Source organism: Canis lupus, chromosome 23 (genome assembly GCF_048164855.1).
Source record: "Canis lupus baileyi chromosome 23, mCanLup2.hap1, whole genome shotgun sequence".
Classification (NCBI taxonomy): domain Eukaryota; kingdom Metazoa; phylum Chordata; class Mammalia; order Carnivora; family Canidae; genus Canis; species Canis lupus.
The window spans coordinates 20680758-20700195 of record NC_132860.1 but is presented as its reverse complement, the minus strand read 5'-3'; the positions used below and the strand labels follow the sequence as shown (position 1 = coordinate 20700195).

The 19438-nt window shown below is 37.4% G+C and overlaps 2 protein-coding genes across 2 annotated transcripts; both read right to left on the bottom strand.

Annotated features, from left to right (window-relative positions):
* Positions 1–3179: 3179 nt before the first annotated feature.
* On the bottom strand, positions 3180–4124 carry LOC140615242 (olfactory receptor 6B9-like). Its single transcript, XM_072795161.1, has one exon. It carries the CDS (start codon positions 4122–4124, stop codon positions 3180–3182), a length of 945 nt encoding a protein of 314 aa, XP_072651262.1.
* A 9012-nt stretch (positions 4125–13136) lies between these two features.
* OR6A2 (olfactory receptor family 6 subfamily A member 2) lies at positions 13137–14120 on the bottom strand. Its single transcript, XM_072795285.1, has one exon. The coding sequence runs from the start codon at positions 14118–14120 to the stop codon at positions 13137–13139; it is 984 nt and encodes a 327-aa protein (XP_072651386.1).
* Between the last annotated feature and the right edge of the window lie 5318 nt (positions 14121–19438).

The following is a 19438-nucleotide window of genomic DNA, read 5'->3' as shown; positions in this document are numbered from 1 at the left end:
GGAATTCCAGCTCCACTCAACTCCACCCAGCAAACATCCCTTTGGGAGATACTCATTTTTCCTTCTCTTCAACACTCTCCTGTCTATTCCTTGGGACCAAGGTCTCCCACTTTTGTACTCAGAGGCCTTTTCCTGATGCTTCCATTATGAGTGATGACATGATTTGTGACATTAAAAATACATGTCTCTCTCAGACATGACATCTTAAAAAAGAAAAAAAACAAAGAAGGATGTTGAGCTACATAAAGATTAGCAGTGCAGAAACCCAGTGATGGCTGTAGCCTCAGAAGGAGTACCCTTGTTTCAGGAGCTATAGTTATTGCCAGTCATCCACCCAGGGAAGCAGAAATGAATTCTTTGTCATCTCTTGCCTGGCATCCTTCAATTTCCTATTAGTGCTTCCTATTGGCTCAACCAAATTGGAAGCCAGAGGCCAACAGAGCCAGAATGTACAGTCAACAGAATAAGCTCCTCTCATCCCCTCAGAGCTGGGGTACACAAAGGGTTAGAGGAGTGGAAAGAATAGATAACTGGGAAGTAGGGGCATAGAGAATAACTGGTATGTTAGTAAATTGAACACCAATAAAAAATAAATTAAAAAAAAGAGAATAACTGGCACAATTGCCTACTGTGTCAGGGACTGTGGTTGGTATTGTAGACTCAACTATAAATAAGGTTAGTTTCTGCTCTAGAGGAACTCACAATCTAGTGAGGAGTCAAATGCAAACTGTCATCTATCAATCAGAATGAAAAGGTGCTGTAGTTGAGACCTTGTTCCTGCTTTACTCTCTCAGTGACTACCATTCACCCGTAGAAGTGCTACGAGCTAAGATCTAGTACTTGCAGAAACTGAAAATGCCTCTATAGAACTTTATGTTCACAAACCTATATAGTAAGGAAATCCACTAATTGGTAAGATGCAATAAATCTGCATGAATCTATTTCCTCATGTGACCCCTTTATTCCTCATGTCACTTTGTGCTAATTATCTTTTAGATCTTTGAGTATGCTGTTATTTTTCTTGCCACTCAGTCTTTCTTATCTCTGCAACTCCTGACCTTCACTACTGCCCACCATTTTTTTTCTTTTTTAATTTATTTTTTATTGGTGTTCAATTTACTAACATACAGAATAACCCCCAGTGCCCGTCACCCATTCACTCCCACCCCCCGCCCTCCTCCCCTTCTACCACCCCTAGTTCGTTTCCCAGAGTTAGCAGTCTTTACGTTCTGTCTCCCTTTCTGATATTTCCCACACATTTCCTCTCCCTTCCCTTATATTCCCTTTCACTATTATTTATATGAGAACATATAATGTTTGTCCTTCTCCGATTGACTTACTTCACTCAGCATAATACCCTCAACGTGGATGGAACTGGAGGGTATTATGCTGAGTGCCCACCATTTTTCATCCAATTCCTTCAAGTGTTAGCCTAAATGCTATCTCTGCTGGAACATTTTCCCTTTATTTGCATCATCGCAGTTATAACACTGAAGATAATTGTGCCTTTATCTCCCCTACTCATCTCTGACCTGTTTGAAGGAAGAATCTGTGTCTTTTGTTGTTGTTTTTGTTGTTGACCAGTATATCATCATGGGACTATCACAGTCCAAAGAATAGGAGCACAAAAAATACCGAATGAATGAGTGACTAAATGAGTGCATGAAGTTAAGCAAGATAAGATTTAGTATATTGTAAGTATTGAGCACGTTAAAGTGACTAATAAAATGATGTTTCATTCTGAGGATCAGTAAAAAACAAAGTGGAGCTGGAGTAGGTGGCAAAAAGATTATATATTATTGAGGTTTGTGACTGCTAGAGTGATTCTAAAGCAATAAAAATGAATAGAATGAGTAGGTCCTATTTAATTTATATTGAGAATTCTTAAGTGGTAAAGTGACATTATAAGAGCAATTTACATATAAGAAAGTTTAGTCCACAAATGTTGAACAACATTCAACATTCAGGAGACCAATTTTAGACTCCTACTTAAAATGGGTAGGATATAGAGAGGCAAGGTAGCTCTTTCTGATTTTTTTTTTCATATGTTGGTTTCTGTTTTCTCTCAATTTCAGTTTCAATTCTATAGAATTCTCCCTGGTACATTTCTCTTTCTAATCATCAGCTCCCTCAATCGTATCTAACAATATCATTTGTCTTCAAAAATTTTGTATTTATTTTTCACTTTATTTATGTGTAGGATATACTTTATATCATTATATTAAGCTTTCAGCTTAACCATATATTGATGTAATGATATTCCATTTGTTTGCTAATAATAGTCATATTACAGCATGGAAGGCCACGAGAATCCAAGAGCCAAAAGATAATTTCTCAAGAGACAGATATCAACTGCAAAAGTTGCAGTAATACGAATTATTTCATCTCTTATGAAACTATTGATTCCATCTCTTTAATGAAAAATGAGCTGGTCCAGTCCTAGAAGGAGGGAAAAATTGTAAAAAACTGTGAAATGATCAACAATATTATTAATATTAGTGGTAGTTGGTCATCACTAGCCCAATGCAATCACAAACATCATTATCACTATCGTCACTAATAACACCACCACTACCACACCGTTATCACTTATCATCACATCTACACACATCTTACTGACTAGATTGCTTGTTTCTTCCAAGCATCAATATTTGTTAACTTATGTGCCCCTAGAGCTATTATCATAGACTCCTAGATATAGAGAGAATCTAATACAGTAGATTGTGGAGCTGGAGCCCGCAGGTTCAAATAATGGCTTTGATATTTATTAACTATGCAATGTTGAACAACTTATTTAACCTCTCTATGTGTGTTTCAGTTTCCTGATCCATAAGATCAGGCAAGTAATCATGACTAATTTATAGAGGTGTTACGATAATAAAATAGTTTATTCTGTGTAAAGTGCTAATAACACCAAGTTATATATGTCAAATATTTATTTTTATTACTCTGTCATGTCAAAGTAATTTTTAAATATATACAGTATGTATTAAAATTAATTCAAGATTAAAGAAATACATAATGTGGCCTGTTTATAGTTTTAATTTTTTCCTTTCTTCCAATGCTATGATTTCTTTAAGAATGTAGATTTGTAGAATAAAACTTATAAGCAGAACCATGAAGTGTCACAGGAATGATATCCTTGCCAAGACACTGTCTCCTCCTCAAGGAGGCAAGGCTTAGCTAAACAGGAGGCACTGTCCAACCCCCATAGTCTTTTTGATAGCATTTTTAACTTCCTGGTTCCTAAGGCAGTAGATGAAAGGATTTAGCATTGGTGTGAGCACTGCATACACAGCTGAGATTAGTTTGTTGGAATTAAATGATGCAATAGCTCTGGGCCGAACATACATAAAAATCATGGCTGTATAATAAATTATGACTACAGTGAGGTGTGATGCACAGGTAGAGAAGGCTTTCTTCCTTCCTTGGGTGGAGGGTATCCGCAGAATGGTGGAGACAATGTAGACATAGGAAAGGATAGTGGTGATGAGTGGCAAGACAAGAATGATGATAGCCAAAGCAAAGTCCACTAACTCAGCTGTAGACATGTCTTTGCAAGCCAGCTTGAGAATTGGGGAGATATCACAGAAAAAGTGGTTCATGACATTGGAGCCACAAAAGGCAACATGTGAAATGAAATAAACCTTGATGACAGAGACCATGAAACCACTCACATAGGAGAAAGCCACCAGCTGTACACAATAGCCTGTGGTCATAATGATTGGGTATTGGAGAGGGTGGCAGATGGCCACATAGCGGTCATAGGCCATGGCTGCCAGAAGCACACACTCTGTGCAGGCTAATGAGATAAAGAAGTAGAGCTGGGTCATGCAACCTGTGAAGGAGATGTGTCGTCTCTGCAGAAGGAATCCATCCAGCATCTTGGGAACTGTGACGGAAACATACCAGACCTCCAGAAAAGACAAGCTACTCAGGAAATAGTACATGGGTTTATGGAGGGAGGCAGTGATCCAAACAGTGAGCATGATGATAAGATTCTCTACTACCACCAGCAAGTAGACCACAAGGAAAAGGAAGAAGAGCAGGACTTGTATCCACGGGGCAGTGGGGAAGCCCACCAGGATGAACTCACTGACCAGAGTGATGTTTTTCTCCAGCATGGCTAAAAGCACTGAGAGGTACTGAAGTCTTATATAACAACACTACAAATAATGAAGATGATTATGCTATCAGACAAGAGACCAAAAGAAGTTAGTAAATCAGACTTTACTGGAAATGATTCATAAAAAAAACTTCTGTTAATACAAAGTAATCTTTAAATGTGAAAGCTTACATTTCCATCAGTTTTTTTGTTGTTCTTTTTGTGTCTGTTTTTTTTCATGAAAGTCTCCCAGAATCAAAATACACTCCCAGAAACCAATATTGCCCTGTATGTTAACTACTTAAACTTTAAATTAAAAAAAAAAAAACCTTCCCACCCCTAATTCTCACTCACCTGATGAAATATTTGAATGTCACTATCCATGTCATTCCCAGGTCCTTTGTCAATGAAGATAGATAGTCTCTCCCTTGCTGGTTCCAGATCTCTGTTTAATTAGGAACTCACTGCAGAAGATTTCTTTCCTGCCTAAAGGAAATGTGAAGGATAACATCATATCAGAAGGAGTTTCAAAGTTTAATATTTGGATGATGCATTGGCTGTAGCCCTTTGATAAGCCCAGTTTCCTCAGACTTTATTTGTGGAAATAAAAAGTAGTAATTCTTGGCAAGTTCCTTACTGACTCTCCAGTTGTTTTCAGATAAAAATGGGAATATTTTCGATATCATACATAGGAGGTGCTTAATATATTGATCCAGCAATGTATTTCTTCAGCCTCATCTCTCATGATCCTCTAAATGGTTTCCATGATCCAGACATATTCAGCTAGTTTTTCTTTCCCAAACACACTAATCACTCTCACGCTTTGCTTACATTCTTTCCTCTTCCTATCTTCCAGTATTTATTGGCTGATTGAAGATTCAAAATTCCACTTAGGAGACATCTCACCAAAACTCAGTCAAATGCTTCAAAAGCATTTGCTCCCAGTGCACAACCCCTTCACATGTTGAGATTACTCTCCATTACACTACAATTTCCCAAAACTCAGGGAGATACTGGCAAAAGGGTGTAAATTTCCAGTTGTAAGATGAGTAAGCTCTGGGGATCTGATGTGCAGCAAAATGACTATAGTTAACAATACCGTATCATATACTTGAAAGTTACTGAGAGTATATCTTAAGTGTTCTCACCACGCACAGTAAGTGATAATTATGTGATGTGATGGAGATAAAACCTAAGCTTATTATGATAATAATTTCACAATATATATACATCAGATCCTCACATTGTACATCTTAAACTTACACATGTTATATGCCCTTATATCTTAATAAAATGGGGAAGGGGGGAGGCTCTGCTTTCATGACTGCGAACACAAGGTCTAGAACACTGACTAGAAAATATATGAATATTAAATTAATATGGATTAACAAGTGAATTAATGAATCCCGTGGAGCTTTGGGATCCACAGGAAATGGATCAGGGGCAGAGGAATGTGAATTCAGGGTACTTTCCTGACAGAGAGCATCTATCTATCAGGCTATACATCTTTGGACACAGCCTCAGCTTGCATATCCAGGGCACTACCACAGCAAACATAGCCACAGGGTCTCAAAACAGTGTATTCCTGGTTTCTGGTTACTTGGTAGGTCGGGTCTGTAAATATCAGCCAGTGTCTCAGGTTCTCCTAGAGGAGTAAGGAGAAGAGAGGCAAGAGGGCATGTGGATATAGCATAAGGACAGGCAGATCTTATAATGCTGGAAGAAAGAATATTTGTGAGGTGGCCCAACTATTTTATCCTGTGGTCACAGGATATCTTTTGGAAACACATGAATGAATGTGTCTCTCTATAATATTATACTCATCCATAAAGACTGAGATCAGGTCCTGCCTTTAGAACATTGCTCACTCTTTCTGCCAAACAATTTGTGCATCATACTCTTCACATGACACAGAGGGTGAGAGGCTGATGAGGGACTCATTGGACTAGAGATCTTCTGGTCCTGGTTCATAGCAAGGGTCGGAAAGATGAGGCTCTGAAATACATACTATTGACACCACTACCACCTTTCTATAGCAGCATACATCAGCAGAGCTCAGCACTGCTTGCTGGGTGGAAAGAGATTGTACCTTACCTCCAGACCTCCAACCAACACTTTCACCCCAAAGTAGTTCATTAGTAAGTGATTTCTGGCCACAGTTTTCAATGCCTTTGACCTAATTCTTTTCCTTGGGAAAAGCAACTGATCCTGGGAGCAGAAAATAGTGAGCTTTTCCATGTTCTAGTCTCAGTGGGAAGAATGTAGAGACTTTCCATCAGGGCATGTGTAACATTCCACATTCTCACCATCAGCCACAGAATTTCCCACATGCTCACCTTGCCTACTAGTTAAAAGCATTGACTTTAGAGTCAAACAAGGCTTCTAGATGTGTCATCCTGAACAGAATATCCAACAATTATAGGCTTAAAGATCCATTGTGTATTCTATTCATTGGATAGAATAATGTTAATAATGCCTACCTTCCTGGTTTGCTGTGAAAATAAATGCGATAATGCACAGAAAGCACTTAACACAGGAATTGGTCCATGGTTTTTCTCTATAAGTGTTAACTATTATTATATTATGTCACACTAGACGCACACATGCTACTTACATGTGTCAATATAAACACATAGACATCCATCTCTCTCCTTTAGTCATCTTTTTTCTGTTATATTCTAGGGCCAAATTTTTGAAAAGGGCTATAACATATTTGAAGGGTTCTGAGTTACAAATCACTCATACCTCTTTCTTATCCTCTCTCTAGCACATTGCTTTTATATAATCAAGCATACCCTTGTTATTTCATATTTTCCTCCACTCTTTTGCCATGGATGTACCTCTTAGTAAATTTATTTTGTTTCATGAAGAAATGAAAAATTCTCTCTTACTATTTTCCATGTCTTCGGAACTGAAAGCATTAAGCTCTGAGGTCTCTTCTATGATATCTGAGGAAAGAAATCCTTTCATTTGTACTATAGAACTGTTTTTCCAGTCTTGCATGTTCTTATTTTCAAGAGACAACATGGACACCAACAGACTTCTTCTGGAATAAGAAACATATCTTTTGGGTATGATCCAACACCTGAAAGATCCTACAGCTGCCCACATTTCCTAAATGTTGAGTAAAGAAGTAGTGAATTTTCATTTTCCCATTCATTCTCCACAGGACCCTTTCTCTTGTCCAATCATGGCACTTGTAGCCACTTCCCCTATATCCCTCTTCATCTTCCTCTTCAAGGAGATTTCTTGAATCAAGATCATATCAATCAAAGTCACCTGGAACTTTCAGCCACTCACCATGGTACAACTGCCCTCTCTTTAGGAGTGGAGGATTCTGCAGATATTTGCACTAATCATAGAAAAGCAGACTGGGTTGCATATTTTTATACTTGCTAGAGATCCACATCCTGTCTCTGTTTATACTGCTTGAAAGGTATTGCAGCATTAAGACAAGACTGGAGCTGAGGCAGGAGAATATATCTAACACTTCCCTACCTCTTGCCCATGTCTTTTTCCCAGGAGGCTCACTTGACCGTCTCTCCTGGCTCTGGGGAAACTCTGTATGCACTGCTAAGACTATGCAGGGGATTTGGGCAGGGAAGCTGAATCTTCACTTACCTACCAGTTTCTGTTTATAACTGGACCAAGTTTATTTATATCTGTGAGTAGGATGCGTCCTTTTCTCTTAGTACTATATGCATGTGATGCGACATCAAGTTATTCAAAAACCAGGGTAAGAAAATTAAGTGGGTTAATAAGGTAACCAATACATTCATTTGCTTATTCACAAAGTCACAACCAGCTTTTATTGAGCTCTTATTATGGGTCGTATGCTGTGATACATATTCTTTGGAATAAAAATACATAAGTCATGGTTTCTGCCCTTCAGGAACTTGTAGTGTTCTAAATAAAATAATAAATATACACTATAATGAGTTTAGAATGTGACGTGTACCAAAAGAGAGGTACAAAGCACTCTAGGAACTCCAGTGAGGGGGTAATGCTTTCTAACTTAGAAATTTAGAAAAAGATTCATCAAGAAGTGTCATTCCAGACTCATACAGGAAGATAGTGTGAAAGTAGTGTGATGGGGAAATATTTCTGGTTCAGCAGGAAGATCTGGTTCCTAATCCAGGTTCTACCATTTTTAAGACCTTTGACTTTATAAAATTGTTTTTATTCCTCAGTTTATTCACCCATAAAATGGGATAACAATAATTCACTTGTTAATATCATATCATTAATGTTAGTTTCAAAAGTGATATGTATATGAAAACAATTCTAAAACAGCTTTATGATAACTACACAAATGTAAAATATTACCTGTGTTGGAATGTGAATCACAGCCATGATTTGATCAGAAGAAATGCGGAGAGAGGCCCTTCAGTGTAGAGACACTAGCCCAGGAAAGAATATAGAGAGAAATGAAACAATGGGATAATGAGGCGTCTGCAGTAACTAGGTCACACACAGCAACCTTGGACTCCAGGAAGCAGTCATTTGATGAACGTTTGTGAAGCACGTGCTCTGTGCTAAGAGCAGTGTGAAATGACAACTCCTGTCTGTCAAGTTATTCACAGAGGAGTTAGCCCATAGTCTCTGCTATTAATTGTTGTCAGTAACCATAAAGTTAAGAATCAAGTCCTAGAAATTTCGTTAGAATGAAAAGCCCAGGAAATATACTTGTGTCTCTGTGAGTAACCAAAGGTGGACAAAGGGAGTGAAGCAGAGGCCTAAAAAAAGAGACATCCTACAGAAACTTTAGATCCTAGAAAGTATCTAAATTGGAATTTGATGGAGAAGGATGGATCTAGCTCTTTCCCCACTGTCTCATATTCTTTGTCTAAAGGCATATAGTGAGTTGGCACTAATTCTGGGAAGGCTGGGACCACTGGGTCCTCATGAAATGAGACTATGGAACATGAAAATCAGGGAGGGTAATTATCCTCTGAGGAATGACTCTAAGAGAAAATGAAAACACCTATGCTATATAAGCATTCTTTTTTTTGCAGTGCATGAAACTGTCCAGTCTGCATGCAAACATGCAGCAAATGGTGCTATCTGAAAGAACTGGTAGTTTTATTAGTTACTAAATGTAAAGCAAGAACTATTTATCAAACATACTCTTTCTCTTATTAATCAGCAAAATAAAGCAGCATCAATTTGAATTTCATGAGAATTAAAAATCCAGGAAAATTTAAAAAAAAGGTTTTCAGCATCAAAGCCAAATGTTTGCTGTATGTATTGACATGAGAAAAAAGGGACAACTTGCTTTTAGTATTAAGTCATTGAAATCAATCAAGGTCTATTAAATTATTTGGTATAAAAAGACTAATAATTTATTTCTCATTTAAGTAAAATTTTATTTTGGGATATTAGTATTACAGAAAAAATTTAATGATAGTAAAGAAAGTTCTCATATTCTCCTCCCCCAGTCTCAGTCTCTCCTATTATTATTACAATACATTGCCCTGTACACTTTCAAACGTAAGAAACCCAAACTGGTATATTATTGTTATCTAAACTCCAGGTTTTATTCAGATTTTACATCTTTTTCCTTATTCTTTTTATGACATTGGATTCAAACTAAAATATCACATTCAATTTAGGTATTTTGTCTCTTAAATACCTTCTGATAGTTTCTCAATCTTTACTTATATTTCATAACTACAGGGCTTTTTAAGGAAAACAGAGTTTTCAGTGCTATAGAAGAGCTGTTATTTCTAAAATGTTCTTTTCCAGAAAGTTTCTTGGATATTTTCTGACTCTGTTCAATGAGAAATGTTAGCAAATTATAAAAAGATTGGATTATAAAGTTCAAGTAAAAAAATCAATCTAAAATTCATCTGCACAATGTTGTAATAGGCAAGAAATTAAAGACCAAAACGGAGGAAGAAGACCAAAAAGAAAACAGACCACACTGTGAAGAAACTTGAAAGGCAGACAAAACAAGTTTATCAAAGGTGACGGGAACCAGTAGATATTTTTGAGCATAGAGGCCCTCTATGTTGGTCCTCATTTGTTCTGTAAATGTGAGTGACCTCTGGCCACTCTATCTCTCCTACCTGAAAGACCCAGTCTGGATCAGTACTCTTACCTCCTATAATGATCAAGGAGATTAGAGACTCTCCCAGACACTGTCCTTTAAAAAGGAAATTATCAAATAGTCACATTATCTATGTAGTATTTTCAAAGAATGGCAGACTATAAACATGGTCTGAAACAAACATGATAAAATGTAACAAGGATAATATAAAGTACTCTCTCTAGGTTTGGGGCAGAATTAATTAATCAATGGAGGATGAGGAATACTTCATCTGACAATTAATAGTTTACGTGAACAATCTTAGGTTTTATGACATCAAATTAAAAATGAACTATGAGGATCATTTAATTATGAAAATACAGTCCAAGTCAAGAGAAGTTTTGATATTGCCATAATTCACATGGACTTAAATATCTTTTCATTCATTGTTATAGAAAAATGAATATATGCAGGAAACTGCTAAACACTTTTCCTATACCTAAGATAATTGGTTTTAAATTTTGAAATCAGAATTAGAGGTGTTTTTTTTAAACTCAAAAAATAATGCATTTTACTGTGAAAAGCTTGGAAAATAAAAAGAGCACAATGAAGAAAATCAACATCATCTTTTTACTTCCTACTAACCAGTTAACCTATAAGGAGCTAGACGGTGATGCCCAGAGGATGGCACTCCAATCACAACTGTAACCCCATTTCAGAAATTTGTTCTATGGACATAGTTGGGAGATAGGCTTTTGATGAACTTATATCTAGTCATTATAAATATAAATTAAAATATAAATTACAATAGCATAATACAATATAAAAATAAATTATAATAAAAATACTTATAAGGTTATGTAATTGTTTTGGCACAAAAGATATGAATGTTATATTAGAATTTTTAATAAGTAGCAACTAGCAAATAATGCTTTATTTCCTTGCTAGTAGCCTTTCATACTTTATTAAGCAGCAGAAAATTATGGAAAGACAGGCTGCAACAACAGAAGACTCCCACATCTGGAGAGGAAAGCTTCTTGAAGGCTGTTGTCCTCAGGGTTCTCGTCTTGGGAGCTAAATTTCTAAAAATCATATTGAGATAACCCTGTCACCTCTGTCCAGATGAACAAAGTTGTACATTTTATTAGGTAATAAATGCTTATTTAAATAACTATTGGTAACAACACCTTTTCCACAGAATGCAATTTGTAAGAGTAAGGGCTACATTGCATAGTTACAGCTAACATTTCAGTTAATTTCCTTCTAGTCTAATTTAAACAAACAAATAAATAAAACTGATTCTTCTTCTTCTTCTTCTTCTTCTTCTTCTTCTTCTTCTTCTTCTTCTTCTTCTTTTTGAGATGGTCAGATTTTAGATGTGTTTCTGCAGGTAGATCCAGGATCTGCTTCACAGGTATAATATCTGCTGTTTCACAGTATTCTTTGCTCAGAAACGCACATGCATGGGGCACCTGGGTGGCTCAGTTGGTTATGTGTCCAATTCTTGACTTAAACTCAGGTCTTGATCTCAGGGTTATGAGTTTAAGCCGGGTGATGCTGGGCATGGAGCCTACTTAAAATTTTTTTTTAAAAGCCTATGCTTAGTTCTATGCTGGGCTGTCACAATCTTTTTTAAAATTGTTTTTAAAACTTGAGTACATTTGACCTACAATGGTATATTAATTTCTGATGACAACATAATAATTTGACTTCTCTATATGTTACGCTACATTCACAAGTGTAGCTACCATCAGTTTTACTACATTACTATTACAGTATCATTGACTGTATTCCCAATGCTCTGCTTTTTATTCCTGTGACTTGTTCATTCCATAACTGAAAGCCTGTATCTCCCACTCCTCTTCACCCATTTTGCCCATCCTGTACCCACCCTCCCTATGGCAACCACCAGTTAGTTCTCTGTACTTATAATTTTACTTTTTGTTTGTTTATTTGTTTGTGTTTTTTTTTAGGTTTCATATATGAATGAAATCATATGGTATTTGTCTTGATCTGATTTATTTCACTTAGTCTAATGCCACTAGGTCCATCCATATTGTTGCAAATGGTACATCTCATCCTTTTAAAAGACTGATATTTCAGTGTGTATGTGTATATAAATCTATATCATATCTTCCTTATCCATTTGTAAGCCTGATACTTTTTTTGCTGTTATATAACCTGATATTTTCATGTAATATTTTTCTGTCACTAGTGCTGTGTAGATCATGTTATTTTAATACCTACATATTATTTCATTTAATGTATAAACTATAAGTTTATAGTATAATAATTCCCTAATTATGGAGACAGAAGATTGAATAAATAACTGCACTCAGTCACTAGCTCCATGTGGGCACTGACCTAGGTAAATCAGGAAATGAAGCTAGAAATCCCTGTAGTCAAAGAGGTGATATGTTTCCAACACAAAAATTCTCAGTTTCCTATATGCTTGCCTTTGTAATTCATAATAGAATAATCACCTGGGTGTCTGCTACTTCATAGGCTACAGTCAGTGGCTTGTGGCTAAAAGAAATCTTACCAGAAGTCTCCTAATACTATTCCATAAGGAAGCCTGTGGTTCCTTGAATGGCTTCCTCCTTCTGCTTTCCCTTTCTACACTTTCAGCCTCGGAATTAAAGCAAAGACCAAATCCAGGAAAGGTCATTTAGAGAGATACGAGTTCTGCATTTGTTTGCTTATTTAAATATTGAAGGGCAAGCAGTCTTCTCCTCAGATTCAATCCTTTCCACCCCACCAGGATGCATTATTCATGAACCTGTTCTATGCAAATTATAATAATGCAGATAACATGGGAATTTCTAGCATGTATTTACAGTGCTGTCCTGCAGAAATCCAGGTGCCAGCTTGCAATCCATCCCTCTTCTTCCTCCTCCTGGATTAGTTCCTTGATGGTGCTTTTGAACCCTAGTCCCTAATTTAGGCCATAAGAGCTTCTCTGGACTTCATAGAAGATATAGATTCCAAGTTTAAGAGCATTTTCTATCCACCTCTACTAGCTTTCCTGTGCTTAGTATCCTGGCCCTGGTAGAGGTGCAGAGTGCGGCGTAGGGCTCTCTTCACCTCTTGATTGCGCAAGCAGTAAATGATAGGGTTAAGCAATGGTACAATGACAGCATAGAGTACAGAAACTAGCTTGTTGGTGTCAAAAGCTGAGAGTGCCTTTGGCCGGGCGTAGATGAAGATACTGGCTGCATAGAAGATGATCACAACAGTAAGGTGAGAGGCACAGGTGGAAAAGGCTTTATGGCGCCCAGCAGCTGAAGGAATGCGCACTACAGCACCAGTGATGGCCATGTAGGAGGCCCCAGTGACAGAGAGTGGCCCCAGCAGGATAAAAATGGCCAGAACAAAGTCTGTAAGCTCTGCTGTTGACATGTCAGTGCATGAAAGATTGAGCAATGGGGAGACATCACAGAAAAAGTGGTTGATGATGTTGGGTCCACAGTAGGAGAGGCGAGAAATGAGAAAAACTTTGACCATGGAGATGCCAAAGCCTCCAGTCCAGGAGCCAGTTGCTAGCTGCACACACAGCCGGCCACTGACAATGACACCATAGTGGAGAGGATGACAGATGGCCACATAACGATCATAGGCCATAACAGCAAGAAGGACACACTCAGTGCAGCCCAGTCCCAGGAAAAAGTAGAGCTGTGTCATGCAGCCCTCAAAGGAGATTAGCTGTCCATGGCTCTGTTTTGACCCAACAAAGCCAGCTAACATCTTCGGAATAGTGACAGTAACATACCATATCTCCAAGAAGGACATATTCGCCAGAAAAAAGTACATGGGTTTGTGAAGGGTGGGATGGCTCCTAATTGCCACAATGATGAGTGTATTTTCAGTCAGCACCAACACATAGGCTAGCAGAGAAAGGGCAAATAAAAGTGTCCGCAGTGGTGCAGGAGCTGGGAAGCCCAGCAACACAAACTCACTTACCCTTCCACTCTGGTTGCTCTGCTCCATGGTGTCAGTCTTACCCACTGCTTTTTAGGAGAGAGAACAGAGGATCTTCAGGAGGCAACAGCAAGAACCCAGCTTTTCTCTTGGTGGGTTTATATTGACAGAATGTATGGAACACATGTAATTCATCACTGAACTGAAGCCATCACTTTCTTCTGTAATATGGAAATGAGCTAAGACAAAAGTGAACAAAAAGTAAACTGCTTCATTTGGGGATAGGATAAGAGTCTGTTATGGCCCTTGGAGAAGCATATACTGATAAATACTTGTAAAAGTGATACTAGTCCCTGAAAAATATAGATCAAAACCAAATATACGAAGAGAGTCTAGGTTGCCCTATAGTGAGAGTTGGTTTGTGAACTAGATTGTGACTCTATTTTGAGGAAATGAGTTACAGTGGAGGAGTAACAATAATGTATAACCCAATTGAGTATTTACTATACATTGATAATGTGGGCACTGTTTTAAAATATTTGTAGATTTTAATTCACTCTTCAGAAGAACCCTGTGAGTTAGTATTATTATTAACCCCACTTAATACCTAAGAAAACTGAAGCATAAGGAGATTAAGTAACTTGTTCCAGGTCACATGAATAGTAAGAGATGGAACCAGGAAGTCAGGACCTCAGAAGTTAAAAAATATTGAGGCAATATGAAGGAGGGGCTGTAAGGTACATCCTGGATTTACACCTAGGGGAGAGAATCTTTAGAGCCCAGCTACAGAAGTGACTCCATACTACAAGAAAGAGGGAATAAACTAGAACCTAAGAAAGTCACAGCATCTGTAGAAAGAAAGTTCTATGTAACCTAGCACTTAAGAGGAGGACTTGGGACCCATCTAGAAATTATATTAGAAAGCGGATTCTGGATGGCAGAAGAACTGTGAATGAGCTCTGAAAGTTGTGCTCCCTCCCTTGGAATGAGAGTAGAATACCTTCCTTTAGTATTGTTAAAAATTAAACTGAGGCATATTAAAATTTTTAAGGGTTTATTTGCAACATTGATTTAAATTGGGCAGCACCAAACTGAGAGTGGTAAAGTGTGATCTACTGAAAGAAGCTGATGAGCTTCTAAAAACAAAGTAAGGGCATTATTTGATTGGCTATAGTTTAAGTAGTCGCCTTATTTGGGACAGTTTCATTGGCATTTGTGATTGGTTGTTCTTAAATTTTATTTTCTTGGTTATGAGCACATTTGTAATTGACTCTAGCTTAAGTTTTGGTTTGCTTAAGTAGGCAACCAAGGCAGAAGAACCTTCTCAATCTAATGCCCTCCTTGTTTAAATATTTTGCCGGTAACAAGACCAATATAAAACATACATGTGGGCACTGGGTGGCGCTGTCGGTTAAGCATCTGCCTTTGGCTTAGGTCCTGATCCCAGGATCCTGGGGTAGAGCCTCACCGCAGGCTTCTTGCTCCGCAGAGCGCCTGTTTATCCCTCTCCCTCTGCCTGCTGCTCCCCTCTGCTTGTGCTTTCTCTCTGTGCCAAATAAATAAATAAAATCTTTTTTTAAAAAGTATACATATAATACTCTATTTACCTTGGTATCAAAAATAAAATTTGCTCTTTCAAAACTTCTTCTGGATTTGATGTGAAACAGAAATGGACATATTCAGTTGGAATGAAGAAAGGGTTACTGTCCCCCTAGTGACAGTCTCTACATGGTCATAGCATTGGAAGGGAGTGCAGAGATTAGAAAGAATAGGAGAGAATCAGCTAAACACCAGCGTGGTATTTCCCCTCAGCTATTTCCTTACTTTTTAGTCTCAGGCCTGTTGCTCTGAGGTTAGCAGAATGTGCTCACATATCAAACTTTAACATGCTAATGATTTTTTTCTAGATTTATTGAGATATAATTGGCATATAACATTGTATAAGGTATGTGACAATTTGATGCAAGTATATATTGCAAAATGTTTACCACAATGTTTACCTTACACAATTACCATTTTGTTGTTGTTATGATGAGAACACTAAGGCTCTACTGTCATAGCCACCTTCAAGTAAACAATACAGTATTGTTAATTATAGTGGCCATGCTTTCCATTAAAGTCTCGGAACCTATTCATCTTATTTTTTTTTAATTTTTTTATGATAGTCACAGAGAGAGAGAGAGAGAGAGAGAGGCAGAGGGAGAAGCAGGCTCCATGCACCGGGAGCCCGACGTGGGATTCGATTCCAGGTCTCCAGGATCGCGCCCTGGGCCAAAGGCAGGCGCTAAACCGCTGTGCCACCCAGGGATCCCCCTATTCATCTTATAACTGAAAGTTTGTACCCATTGACCAATATCTCCTTTCCTCTACTCCCCAGCCCCTGGCAACCACCATTCTAACTCTACTCTATATCTATGAATAGCCAAATATGGAAACAACCTAAGCATTAATCAATGGATGAGTGGATAAAGAAAATGTGATATATATGTATATGTATATAATACACATGTAAAATGTGATATATATGTATATAATCTACATGTATACATATACATACTATATGTAAAATACAATAGTATTCAGTCATAAAAAAGAAGGAAATCCTAACATTTGTGACAATATGGATGGATCTTGAAAGCATTTTGCTAGGTGAAATAAGCGAGACAGAAAAAGACAAATACTACATATCTCACTTATATATGGAATCTAAAGACATCAAACCTGTTAATGATTTTATGATTTTATACTTGAGTTTCTCTTCTCTTTATGTTTGCCGTCAGTGCTTGACCATTACTAAGAACTTTAGCCCTTGGTATTTCTCTAAGTATTAAAGTACTTTAATGCAACTATGAAATGCCCATATTCCTGGCTTGCATTTTCCATCACTCCCTTCCTTGACATCCAAACTCAAAGTTTTAATTATTTTAAAATTCATGATGGATCAACTGTGTTCCAGGCCACAGACTCAGATATCTGACACATAAAAGATAAATAAATAAGATACTTACTAAGTCTTAAAGTAGCTTATAATCTAGCAGTAGGGATGTATCTTCATCTTCTCATCCTTGAAAGTTTTAACTGCTATGTCTACCCCTATACTATATACCAGATTCATAAAAGGAACCTCAAAATTACAATTATCATTCATATCCTTACCCTTGATCCTTTCTCCTTATAACTGCCTATATACCATTTATTGTGCATTTGACCCTCTTGGCCTCAGACTCTTTGCTGATACTTTAATCTTCTCTATCCTTTATCCTTTAGCGTGCTTTGCATGCTAAAAAGAAGAAGAGAAGAAAGAAGAAGAGAAGAAAGAAGAAGAAGAAGAAGAAAAGAAGAAGAAGAAGAAGAAGAAGAAGAAGAAGAAGAAGAAGGAGGAGGAGGAGGAGGAGGAGGAGGAGGGGGAGGAGGAGGAGGAGGAGGAGGAGGAGGAGGGGGAGGAGGAGGAGGAGGAGGAGGAAGAGGAGAAAAAGAAGCCTTTCACACATGAACTCCTAATTCTATCACTGCCTATAGTCTCTCCCTGAAACTCAACTCTGACCATTTCACTTCCCTACTTAAAATTCTTCCATAGTATCCCACTGCCTATACAATAATGTGCAAGCTTTTTAACAGGGCATAGAAGTACTTCATGATATGCCATTACTATTGCCAAAACCTCATCTCTTGCCCACATTGTATTTTATACCTTGCAGCTCCTGGCATACAATGTGACTATCACTCTGTACTTTTGCTCATGTTGCAGTCTCCGTGAGGGTAGCTAACTCCTAATTAACCTTCATATCTTTTTGCTCATGGGGCATCTCCACATTGAAGAGCAATTGTCCTTTCCTTTCCCTGACACTGGTTTGGTGAAGTTCAACTCATTACTGTTTTCATTAGAGCCTGTGAAAGACCCATTAGGTCTTATTTTACTAGCTATATCACTGCTACTATTACTCAGGTGGACAAAAAGGAGGAACTTTATGCCAAAGTGCCCTATATGTCCTTTATGGTGTATCCAGGAGTCGATATAATTCTCTTGATGTCATATGAATTCCTTAAATACAAAATATCTAGAAAAACATTTTCTAAGCCTGTTATTCTTTTATCACAATCAATAACATTAGTTTCCATACAGTCACCTATACTAGAGATCTGAAAGTTTCCCATGTCTTCTCTACCTACTCTCTCTAGCCAAATCCATATCTCACCTACAACTAATCCAAGTTCTATTTCAATTTCTTCTTTTTTTATTTTAAAGATTTTATTTATTTATTCATGAAAGACACAGAGAGAAGGCAGAGACACAGACAGAGGGAGAAGCAGGCTCCTCCCAGGGAGCCCAATGTGGGACTTGATCCCGGAACTCCTGAATCATGCCCTGAGCCGGAGGCACAACCTCTGAGCCACCCAGGCATCCCTCAACTTCTTCTTTAATTATCTCCCATGTCTGTCCCTTTCTCTTGTCCTATTTCTAGTCCCTTCTCCCTAATCCCTTATGCCCACCAGGTCCTTGTTTTTTCTCAATTTAGCTATTTCAATAGCCTATTATTTGATCTTTCTTCCTCCAACCTCAACCCTCATCAATCTAACTGCCATTTATGTCTAGAATGAAATTTTACACAGAAATCTAACCATATTGTTGACCCCAAATACATCCAATTTGAGGAAAATACATGATAACTCCCCCAAAATATATTTATTAACTGTCCTACAATAATATAGTCATTGCCCACTATTTCTGTTTTTCTAAATATGTCATGATATTCTCTAACTTTGTGATTTGCATATAGCCTTCTTTCTGTCAAAAACACCCAACCCTGCTCCTAGAAATTCTTATCATTCATGTTTCAGTTTGCTAGTTATCATGCTCCAAAACTACTCATATTTCTAGACATAGATTATTTACTGATATTTATGTCTCTCTTTTGACAATAGGTCTTATTACAGGCTCCGCTTTAGTAACTGATTAGTAAAGGTATTAGAATGGTTATATGGATGGATGTGGAAACGGAGAAAGGTATAATATGGGCAGAGCTGATGAGATGCAGGTGATAGGAATGGCATATAAAGAAGTAAAAAAAGGAATTGGTTGGAAATGATAAGGAGTAGGGAATTTAAATGGGTTACTAGAAAATTTGACAGTTGGAATAATATGTAAGGAAAACAAGTATTGAATGTAGACAAATGAATAAATTTTCAGGGACCAGATAAAATATAAGGAAGTTAGATTAAATACATGAAATTAGAACTTCTGTAGTTATCTAGATGATATTTGGTTAGGATAAATTTGCTATATAGACCATAGATCCAATGAAAGAATATTTGGTGAAGATATCTATAATATAGAAAGAATCTCCTATGAATGGAGGATTACAAAAAATGTAGGGAGGCCAAGCAGA